General features: G+C 33.1%; 1 protein-coding gene across 1 annotated transcript; it reads right to left on the reverse strand.

Annotated features, from left to right (window-relative positions):
* Positions 1-4498: 4498 nt before the first annotated feature.
* LOC127832119 (uncharacterized) lies at positions 4499-7236 on the reverse strand. Its single transcript, XM_052357359.1, has 4 exons — positions 6981-7236; positions 6362-6691; positions 5930-6049; positions 4499-4644 (listed from the first exon to the last, which is right to left on the reverse strand). Exons 1-4 carry the CDS (start codon positions 7027-7029, stop codon positions 4613-4615), a joined length of 531 nt encoding a protein of 176 aa, XP_052213319.1. The 5' UTR covers positions 7030-7236; the 3' UTR covers positions 4499-4612.
* Between the last annotated feature and the right edge of the window lie 5380 nt (positions 7237-12616).

Genomic DNA, 12616 nt, shown 5'->3' on the forward strand with positions numbered 1-12616 from the left:
CAACAACCCAGACTCCCACGTACGTAATCTTTCCTTTATGGTTCCATTACATTAATTGTATTAATATTGTAAGTTGGTAATTTTGTGGTTTGACAGAAGATACATATTTTACATTATTCCTTTATTAGATAATTATAATTATTTTGCTTAATCTGATTAGCATTATAAGACTTCGTTGGTGCACGATACCAATTTGAGATTGTATATCACTGTTACGTTGGTGCACGATACCAATTTGAGATTGTATATTACTGCATTATAAGACTTTGTTGGTGCACGATACCAATTTAAGATTGTATATCACTGTTACGAAACGAACCAAAGTAAGTGTAGAGTTTCTCTGCTTAAAATAATACGTGAAGCAATTGATCAATCGTAATGTAGAACAGTTTGTTTAGTATTTTCATGAAAGCATGTTTTACGATAAATGTTATAGCATACACCCTATTAGTATTGTATCGAAATGCTGTTTAACAGTTTGATGACACTGTGCCCCAGATGGTCACATAAGAGTCGCTCATGTTGGCCCCATATAGATGACCAAACTTGTCTCATTAAAGTATTAAGATAACGAGGTATTTGAATGAACATGTTATTAAAGTATTTAATATGTACGTTAGGTATTTCAGTACAGTCGATTGGTGTAAAGCGGATTTTAGTGAGTAACGGATAGCTTAAACGTTTTTTGCAAAATACTTTTATTTATGTTAAGATTTATAGTTTTCTATTAATTGAATACAAAAAGCCTATCATTGTTAAGTCGATTCATGTTTTTGTTGATGTGTGTTTATGTTTACAACTGTTTCTTTTTTCGAAAGCAAAACAAGGTCACGTTATGTACGCGCCGTTTTTGTGACGACAGGAAAAGTGCAGACGAATGGTTTCTTGAATTTTGCAGATTTTGTTTGGTAAACATAATGTTCATTGATGTATTATTTTAGTATTTTGTGTCCTTTACAAAAGTGAGAATGCTCAGAAACCAAATTGATGCGTACTATATGAAATAAGCATGAAAGCTGCAACTCGGAATTTAGTGAATAACGGACATGTGGTGACCCATATTCAGAAATGTGGGATTGTCTAAAAATAAATATAAACTCAATTAAAGTTGTCCAATACATATGTGTTAAGCGTGTGGCTATGATATTAATAAGTAAAAACATCATTTTTAATGAAAAATAATCAAATTATAACGAAAAATCGATTTCTCTGAAAACATATTTTCCGCAATCAAATCTATATATAGATTCAACTCAAAAAGACTTGACTATAGGGTGCATCGCTTTGACCAGCAATTACTTCATCAATTGTGCAGCAATTTCCATGAATTTGGTCTTATTAAACGCAGAAATGAATTTCCTTTCTGGAAATGTACATATATTGCAATTATTCTTAACAAATGTTGTGTCAAATTTCAAGAAATAACACGATACACATGTAATCCGATAAAGACCTAAGCGATCCGGTAATGGCTGAATCAGTGTACCATGAAATTCGCGCTGTAAACAATAATATTGTTCGGAAATTTAACCCGCTGGCATGTTTCAATAGGAAATGCATGTGTCTATCTAGGTTTAATGGTTTAATTACTGAATGCATGGTGTTTACGTTGAAATGAGACTCGAAGTCCTTAGCTATCCGTTATACACCAATCAACTGTAAGTAAACAGTGTTTTGTGCCGCAAGTATCCAGAAATGCTCATAGCATGCGTTAAACTGTAAGCCTGCTCTTATTTACCATTATAACAGTTGATACGTCGTATATTCTTATTTCGGATACAACCAATTATTGTTATAAATATCCTTATTGTTCAGATTTATATCACAGAGCTCTTTACGATTGTCGGCCGAGGTACTTCTTAAAAGATACCCTGGTACTCAAGCATTCTACAAATTACCTGTAACACGTAAAATATACTAAAACGTACTCTGGAGTATGGCCGGGTTCCTTTTTGTTGTTCCAGGGGTACATTCAAGTACATTGTATATCTGTATATAGTACCTGAGCCGACAACGCCAAAGTTAAAGTTAGTTGTTTGTTGGGAAACTGGTCTCAGTGTCATCTAGATCAAAAACCAAATCGCCAATGTTGTAGCTGAAAGTTGCTTATTAAGTTTGTTTTCTGATTACATATGTTTTCATTTGAGCGAGTCTAAAGGAGGATATCCAATATGTAAAGGCGTGTCTGCGACCTAAATAAAATAACACAATTAATAATAATGTCAAATATGTTTAGCTTTCCGTGTTTTGACTAGAATCCGTATGTCGATTCAACGCATGGCAACCGTCACTAGGATAACGTCCAAAATCATGTGCGCGCAAGAATGTCTACACCAGGTGGCGCCACCGTGCAGGACTGCACAATAAGACCAGGACAAACAAAGCTGCGAACTGTTTGATGGATATGAACATGAAAAGGACGCAATGAATGGGAATTTCACGATCGTTTCCAAGTACGCTGAGTCCATTTTCGACTAAACTAAAAAGAAAAAAATATCCCAACGACAGCACAATAAATTAATGCGCTATTTATTTTTACCTTAATTGCTAGCACATATGTAAGCAGGAAAACATAACCTATTTACACTTGTTTTGTGTATCAATAGTGTGGGTCAAGGATGAAAATATTAATTTTAACATATTTTCACGTTTATGTTGCCAATTTTCATCGTATGTAATAAAAGAATCATTTTCGAACATGATTGCCTTTGGCTTGGACATTTTTATTTTTACGATTTTGTGGAAGTAAGAATTGTGAAAAATAAGTTAAACAGCCGTCAATACCCGATTCCTTACCAATAAAAAATGTTGGTTATTTGATTGTTTGTCTGCTGCTATTTATTTGTATTGCTCTGAAAACGTGAGATCACAGCTTTTGTTGTATTTTTATGTTTTTTATATTATTTGCTTTGTTGTTGTTGTAAAAGCATGTACTCATAAACATATCATTGTGTATTTCATGTATTCTATGTAAATTGAAAATAAATGCTTCGATATACTACTTTTAAAATTATTCATTTGTTCTCGACTAAATATTGACTCTAAAACAAACTATGTTATTTAGTTAGTATTGTTCAAGTATTTTGCGTCAAGTTGTGCTGGAATGTTTTGATTGGAACGACTTCGATGGTCAGTACCTGTATCACATATGATATACTCTTTGTATTTATCTGTAAACCAGTTGAAAAGGTTAATTCAGAAAAAAAATACATTGTCCATTAAAAGAGGAATATATTATTACATAATAATAACTAAGTCAATAAAATACAAATGGTGATAAAATACTAATAAGTTTGAACAAAATATACTACATAATACATGTGGATAGTATACATCAATGTAACATGCAGCGATTATACGCAATAATTTTTCTATTTTGGTGTTGTTTTTGTTGTTATTAATAGTGGATCTATGATTATAATGATTTTGATTTGTAAATATGATAATATATAATCTTCATCTTCTTCATCATTGTATTATTATTAGTAAAATTGTAGTAGTGAAACTTTAATTATTATCATTATTGGTATACTTATTATTATTTATTATTATTATTATTATTATTATTATTATTAATATTATTATTATTATTATTGCCTAAGCTTTATTTAAGTTTACCTATACAAATTTATACCAATCCATGTTGTGTGACAAAATATTTCGCTTGTAATGTCTCCATTGATCAAACGGAAATCTATTTATTGAAAATGCATATTTGAACAAACGAAACTGCATATTGTTAACTTGAAGCGTTGCTACATCCTTAAAGAATGCACGGTGTGAGACCGTAGTCTTATTTTTTACATATAAAAGAAACATAAAACTAAAAAATCATAAGATGTGACAGCTTTAATATTTAATACTGTAAAACAAATACAATATTCGCTCGCTAGTCTATTATCAATGATTGCGTCATATGCTATTTCTTGACTTCGTCATTTGATAATCTTGTTTGCAGTGTAATATATTCATGTGTTTCCAATAAACGTGTAAAACGTGTATGGTTTTCAGTGGCTGTTTTTGTCTCTTTTGGAACAAGGTATGACGTTGTTTGGTCAATAGGGCGTGGTCAATTCGAACACAGAGCTTTTTTTATTCGAACAAACTTGTAGTAAGAGGACCACTAAACTCTTAAGCATACCAAATACTACAACTATGGGCCTTGAAGTTTCGGATACTGTTTTGATTGTGTTCTTCATACATGGCATACAGTTGAACTAGCCCCTCCCATAATCAGCCTTTTTTGACGGATAAACATACAATAATCAACCTTGAAAGAGTATCGACAAAAAACATGTGTACAAATTATTTTTAAATTGGGAAACAGTTTTCTGACAATATTGTCCTCCATATACATGCGCATGGAAGGTAATTCTTTTAGTTATATGAATGGCAGAGCTTGATGCAACAAAAATCCATAACACCTTTTGACATGAAAAGAAGCCTGCTGACGAAATGAATTTATTAACAACGCAAGACATTACATTGTGACTTTAGCCCTTGAGGTATAGTTTCAAACGCGATAGAAAATCGCATGCTTACATTGGAAGTTATTTAATATGTGCATGGTAAATAACATGATTGGATTCCGCACGAAAGCTCGAACACCACATCATACATACTTGAAAAGTGAGTTTTCCGCAACTGAAATAGACAAAGAAAATCAAACATTGATATTAATTTGAATTAAAACATAATAGTTCACATAACACAATTGAAACTCTGATCTGTTGATTTAAATAAACTTCTTATATGTCTCGCTTATTACTTTCACACGATTGTTCTCAGGTATAACTCTCCAGCAACTGACATGAAATATTTCATTCTCATAATGGGCAATTTATTCATACAAAAAAAAATCTTTGGGTATTCTTTTTATTTCCGAATTCATATTTTATCAATATTGAATCTTCCTACACTTCAAACACTATTTTCTCATTTAACGCTTTTGTAATCATAACTGACTTTCAAAATGAATAAACGTAATTCCTTTCCTGAATGAAACCCTATATAAATTACGAAAAAACCTACTTTAACATAAAAGAATATCATTAGCATTTTTGCACATATACACGTATTACAAAGAGGTATATGGTCGGGAAAACTTCATTAAAGGAATCCATGTACAGATATTTATTTTTACGAAGGCGGTACTTCATTCGTTCTTATGTCGAGTTCAAGTATATTGTAATTTAAAATAAGTTCTTTACTCAAGTATGCATCCATGCATCCATACACAATCAAATGTTTTAGAATATCAAACCTGAATATTATTACCACGATAAATATAGGTTCTGGCACGAGTTGTCATATCATACCATATTTTATTAAACGAGTTCAGGAATTTTGTTAATAAGCGAGCCTTTTGCGAGCTTACTAACGAATTTCCTGGACGAGTTTGATAAAATATGGTGTGATATGACATCGAGTGTCAGATCTTTTTTATCACATGCTTTAAAATGAGCAAATTTAATAAATATTTACGCAAACATTATGATAAATCCCGGATGTTGTTTACATTTCGTGACTTCATTTGACATTCCAACGTCATTTCAGCAAAATAACAAAATGCGATTGGTCAATAACACTTTTACAGCGAATTCGGTTAATAAAAGCCCCGTTGATTAAATTTCTGCTATTTCTGCTATAAACCACGGCACAAAATGACGTCATTTTTTCGACAAGATGACGTCATAAATCCAGCAAAATTATCCAGTTAAACTGATGTTGTTTAAATTAAAAGGTTTACTGAATAAAAAGTGGGATAAATAGAATAATAAATTAGTGTTGATTATAGAACAGGTTTTCAAGCTCGGCACGAAAACGAAAAAGCACTCTGCAAAGGCTCGTTTTTTGTTTGTTTTCTAAGCCTTGCATGACAAACCTGAACTATAATCAACACTAACCTATTATTCTCTATATTGACTACCTGCTGTTTGTACGGCTATACTATTGAACTTTGTCATCTCATCTGTGATGGTCGGGGATACCTCGACTGTTGTTGTTGCATCAGTTGTACTACTTACTTCTTGTACATTGCGTATTATATCTTAAAAATAAAACCACACACACACACACACTCGTGGAATCCGTAGCAAGTATAGCCTCGCAGATTATATCACAGTGTGCTTAAAAACGCCAATTGTTGTTTTGTCCAATTATATTATTGTACAGCATTTACTTTATAATTTGTTTGAGTCTACGTATTCAGAAAATGTCAGGGTTAATGTATTTTTAAGTCAAATTGCAACAGCTAAAGGCAGTGAAATACACAATATTTCGACTCAAATATTGACACTTTTTCAATATTTCGGGCGAATAATATATAAAAAGAAAAATGATAATGCAAAACATTCTTTACCCTGTTTTGACATGGACACACTATCGCTGTTAACAAGACTTCCGTTTGTAAATATGGCACAATACCATTCATCGGAGTAATGGAACGTTATTTCTGATATTACGCAACGAACTTGGTTTCTGTCCTTACACAAACATTGCACTGCTGTCTTTGATAATGCAGTCTTAGTTTTACATTCAGTGTCGTCATTGACCACTTTCACGATGTTTTCGAAAGCGTTACCAGTTGCCGTTTTTCTATAGAATATAGCAGACGTCATCGAACCTTGACACGAGGCTTCTATCGTCGTCAGACTCAGCATTTGAACATGAATTCGTATGCCATAGAGACCTGCAAATGTGTATTGGGCCATGCATAACACGACTAAAAAACTCACACTTTTGGAAAAAGTCAGGGCAAAAAGATGATTGTGTAAGTTGTTCTTTATATTTCGTTTTTAACATAGTTATACTCATTTGTTAAAACATAAACGCAATGAGCAGATAAAAAAAGTATACACATTGCGCACATATTTATATTTCAAAATATTACTGCATGCACATGAACACAAGTGTGTATTGTATCGAATATATTTTAATATATTAAATTGAAATATTAACATGAACTGAACAATACTTACAGCAGTTTGAGATTAGAACTAATGACACCCATTCGGTAAAGAGATTCATGTCAGTTTAGGGTTTATTTCTTCAGTTGGTATTGCTTATTTATTATTCAAATATATCCGCGTAGTTAACCATTCAAACAAATGTATTTATAATTACTTATTTAAATGACTTAAACACCTTTGATATATGCAATATGTAATTGATATATTTGTTTAGCATTCCGAATAAATAACAACCGGCTGAATTGAGAAATAAAATCCGTTTCAATCTTCGTAATTATTCAAATCAGATGCGAACGGCAATCCCGTGTAAAAAACAAATATAAGGAATTTTATTTTACATTGACAATGGTAGTTAGGAGTGTTGTAATAGAATTGATACTTGACCTTGCCTTGACAATCGTAAAGACATATCTAAGTGGATCAAGAGCACTGTGACTGACGTATTGATAATACGAGTTTAAATCTGCTACTGACTTTGCACTGCAGTTTCACATTATTTTTATACGAATTGATAGCACGATGGTTAAATATTACAAACCGATATCGCAGAATGATGTCGCTAGAATACGTTGTAATTAAAATGTCGTATGAATGCGTAATTATATAAGAACGATAAGGACGACGTGTAGAAGAGTATTTTTAATGTGCTTTGTTCATTTTACGTCTACTGCCAATCAACATGGTGTTCAGAACAATATAAAAGAAAATTACAACACAGATACAAAATATTAGAATCTTTAAACACATGCGTGTCAAAAAAACTCCTAGTATAGCAACTTTAATTAAATAATGCTATATAAAAACACTAAATTAATAAAGCGTATTCAACCGCAAATCAAATTATAGATTTAAATGCCCGTTACCGCACTTGCGAAAGAAACAAATACGTTCACATATACCGCGGTAGAACAATTAACATTTCCTTCTAAATTTAGACGACTGTTGTAGTCTATATTTGGAATCTGATTCTGAAACACATACTCATGTTAACAGAATGCAGTTTCGTCGCTGTCACTTTTACAAAGGATATAACTTGACTTCTTATAATTTTATAATTCATGCTTCTCTTACAGCGTATAATTGCATTTGCTAAAGAAGATTGTAAGTATACCAAGGCAATATACACTTATGATGACTAAGACATTGTCCATTGATAATATGATAAAAATATCACAAAACATTGTATTGTTATAGGCAAAACATCATTGTTATCCAGTATTCGAACTATAATCATAAGGTTTAGCATTGGAATTCTCAACTAAATAAGAAATCACTGTTTACGATTATTTGTAAAATACACTCATGGTTTGCAGGACTTTAACACATATGTATCATGTCTCTAATATGGAAAATACATTGAAAAACAAATTGTTTGATGGCAACAAAACTTGTTTTGAATGACACTGATTTTTAGTTGTTCGCGCTAGGGAATATTGCAAGTCATTCTGTTCTTTACTACGCTAGGAACGATAACCACCGCATCTACCTATTTATACTTCACCACTGGGACACTGCAGACAGCGTGTATGTAATCAAAAGTGTTAAACAGCTTGTACGACGGCATTTGCCAGTCTAGTGTTGAACAGCTTGTGCGACGACATTGGCCAGTTTATCATTGAAATCTGTACATATTGGCTGCTTTCAGGGCAGGGTTGGCACCAATCGAACGCCCCCGTTTTAACCGGCGGTTTTTACCAGTGAAAACCGCCCCGGTCAATACTCCCAAACTGGTAATTACTGGTCAATACTGTTCTTCTGAAACTTCCCCAAGTGTGATTACTATTCCATACTTAATAAAATAATATTGATAATATAAAGTAAACAGACATGTTGCCAATAATGTCTTAAGCTATTAAAACCCACTATTTTATACCTGTTCATGCAATGTGTAGGCCAATCTCTCAAAATTTTGCAAATTAGTTAAAGTTGCGCAATGGATTGTTTTGGTCGATTGAACTTTTTTTTTCAATTCTAATGAGTGTTCAGATAATTCTGGGCTTGATTCAAAAAGATTAACAATTAGTTGTTCCCCATGCCCCACTGTCACCACAGTCTTCTCGCAGTCTTCTCCCCTATACAGGTTGGTGCACCAACAACGGATTATAGGGCCTTAAATGGCACCTTTTCGACACGACCCTTACTTGTCATGTATTCTTGCCTAGATTTCTTTAAATTCTATTTTTCAAAGTGAAAAAATATTTAATTTTCTATTAATATAAAAATAAACAACATACTCAGAAAAAATATTAAAAGAAACAAATATTTGAAAAGAAGAGTCTAGAGTAGACCAACAATTAGAAAACATTATTTGTTGGCAAAATCAAGAACTTTAATTGCTTATTCATTTGAAGACCAATTGAATCAATTGAACTTTAAAATATGATAGAAAAAACACAGAAAGGTGACAAGTTAGAAGTAACTATTAAATTAAAAGCAAGTTATCTCCTTTTGTTTGAGTGATATGAAAAAGCCTTTAGGGCAGATGTTTCTTCATTGTCAATATCAGAGACATAACACGGCATGCATTTTATTACCAATTAAGGCTTAGGGGCTAGATTTATAACCCTAGAAAACACAATAGTTATGTTTGTCCATCCGCTTATCAAATAGATATATCAATAGATCAGTGAAATGCTATGGTAACTTCAATAGTAATAGTAATAAAAGTAACAGATGTGATACACGGAGATAAAGATATTGTCTTAGTCCTTATGTATTTGCGGCCGTTTCCATAAATAATAAAGATATTTTTACAGCTTTAAAGATTTTTTAAACAATAAATAACTTAACAAAAGTTTGAAAAGTTTATCAATTACAGAATTATGATTGATTCAATATAGAATAGCTTAAAGCCTTCCTTTGTGATGTTTAAATGCTATAATTTTCAATCGACCACTATTGACCAGTAATGACCAGTATTGACCGGTTTTAACCGGGTATTGACCGCCGTCCCGGTCAATACTCAATTGACCGGTTAATATGCCAACCCTGTTTCAGGGAAAAAGGGGCTTAATGCATGTCAAATAAGATTAGCCTGTGCACTCTGATTAGCATGTGCAATGGGCACAAGCTAATCAAGGACGACATTTTCTGATTTTATGGTGTTTTTCGTGTGAAGAGAGTCTCTGGAACTTGGATGATAATTAATGCATATGCATTAAGCACTGTTTTCCCAAAATGAAGCTTACATTATCTTTTTTATTAATGATTTGAAAACAAGATAAAAGTGATAATAACTTGAAAGTAATCTCGCTGACAAGGCAAATAAACAAAATCACTTTTAAATCAAATAAACAACCAATGAGCTCTAAATGTTTACCTCCTGGCATTTTTCAGTAAGCATCTAAAAGGGACCTTTACACAGTTTGTCATTAAATGCTTAATATCGATTAAGGTTAACATTCTTAAAAGCTCCATTAAAAAACAAGAATAAAACAAAAAAGTTACCCTCAACTGGGCTCGAACCACTGACCCCTGGATTAAAAGTATATCCCCTGAAATATTGTAACAATAATAGTAAATTTGGCTTTTTTATATATCAACGTGTGATAAATACATGATTATTTTGTTAGATAATGTGACTTAAGTAATTTTGATAATGTGTGTGTATATTATTTTAATAATTCCAAAGAGTCAATGTAACAGCTAACAAATCGTGTTCTATCCACACACACACACACACACACGCACGCACGCACGCACACACACACACACACACGCACGCACGCACACGCACGCACGCACGCACGCACGCACGCACGCACGCACGCACGCACACACACACACACACACACACACACACACACACACACACACACACACACACACACACACACACGCACGCACCTTTTTGAACATGATTGATAATAAGTAGTTTAGACTTTAGTTAAGGTGGCAATCTGGTCAAAATGGGAAACATTTTACGTTGCTATATTTTGCTTTTGCATGATAACGGACAAGTCCGGTAATGGCGAAACAAACACAATTATGAAATGATTTCACATTTCAAACACAAATATGTAAGGTTAAATGTTGTCCTTTGATGTCCGGTCACCTTACAATCACAACGATCTTACTTTACGGTGTATTGTCGGCTCCCAAATTCTATCCAAGCCATTGTGTCCGCTAGTGAACAGGATTCGCTATGTAGTCCTGTTACGGGGTCCTGCTCGATCAAAATTCCATCATGCCTTACTCACTAGTAATTAGGTTCATGTAACCGCCCTATTCCATTCTATGAAAACCTCTGAAAAACAAATCGAGGCAATTAACTGATAAATATAGAGGCGACGGAGGCGCTTTAATTAAGTGAGGTTTAGGCTTGAATAAAAAAAATAATGTACAAGATGCAGGTAAAGGCCAACCATTTTAAGATATAGCATGAGTTTACTTCAAATACCAGAGGCATAAAGGCAGTTGAACATTGTCGTGTCGTCTGATTAATTTTTTACTGCGGTACACATTGTGCCATGTAAAGTTATGTCTGTGCTGATACAAAAAGACAAGCAAAGCATTTCGTTTTATTGCATATGTTACTATATTTAGTAACACAATTGGCCGTTTTTCGCGAATAACTCGTGAAAATCTCGGTATTTAGCAACTGTGCAAATAACCGATTAATGGCAAATTGTGCAAAAATCGGTTATTTTCAAACTTCCGGTTATTTTGCAGCAACGGCGAATCGTCGGCACGCGTTGACGTTACGTTAATGGCGACCGGAAGTTAACACAAATTGGCGTCTGAACTGATTTTGAAATCGCTTTTTTTTCCCAAAACCGGCTTTCCGTACATTTTTCATGAAAGTCATAGCGCAATTTATGACGTATGTTGTATGACGTAATTCCTCTGACGAAACACACTAGTTTGAGTTAAACTATCTGGATTTTAAGAACATGTTGGACGTGTTGTTTTTTAACAGTAAAATATTTGTTTAAATCATCGAACAAATGCTAAACGTATTTCGCATTGCGTGTTTATTGTGTGTTGAATTACTTTGCGGAAAGTGCTTGAGTAACCTTAAGCCTGATTATGAAAGTCTTACACAGTTCAGCATTGCACCTGTATTTAATTGCCCAAATACCGTTCAATAGTCTGATAGTATTACCTGTTTTAACATCAGCTGCTTCTATCAAGTGGTCCGATTGACAGCGTCATGCGTTTCTGTACCTGAACAAGGAAAAAAATAACCAATAGAAATAGACAATTAATACAAAACATGCTTTTATTTATTTGAAGTGTATTTCATGCATTATATACACTTCTTTTTTGACAGTTTGGTATACAATGAAAACAAAGCTTTCAAACTCATATTTTGCACTTGCAGATTTTTTTTAATTTAAGCCCAACGTACGTTTAGGTAACAATATACTAAATGATTACCCTAACAAATTCAATATATATGCAATTACTTCAAGAAAGATAACCGCAACAATTTGGCGTAGAGGCTCCCATGACCATACCGTTTATTAAAGAGCATTCAAACCATATTGAGTTTAATAATAAACAGTTCACCGCTTTAAGGACAACTTTGTTTTGCCTTTTCTCCATTTTAAGGTATACTGTCAATAGCTTATTATGTAGCTGTATCATTAAATAGGTATACTGTAACCTCTATGGGAAATGTGATATCGTTTAATTGGAGCAAC

This window comes from Dreissena polymorpha, chromosome 5 (genome assembly GCF_020536995.1).
Source record: "Dreissena polymorpha isolate Duluth1 chromosome 5, UMN_Dpol_1.0, whole genome shotgun sequence".
NCBI classification, from domain to species: domain Eukaryota; kingdom Metazoa; phylum Mollusca; class Bivalvia; order Myida; family Dreissenidae; genus Dreissena; species Dreissena polymorpha.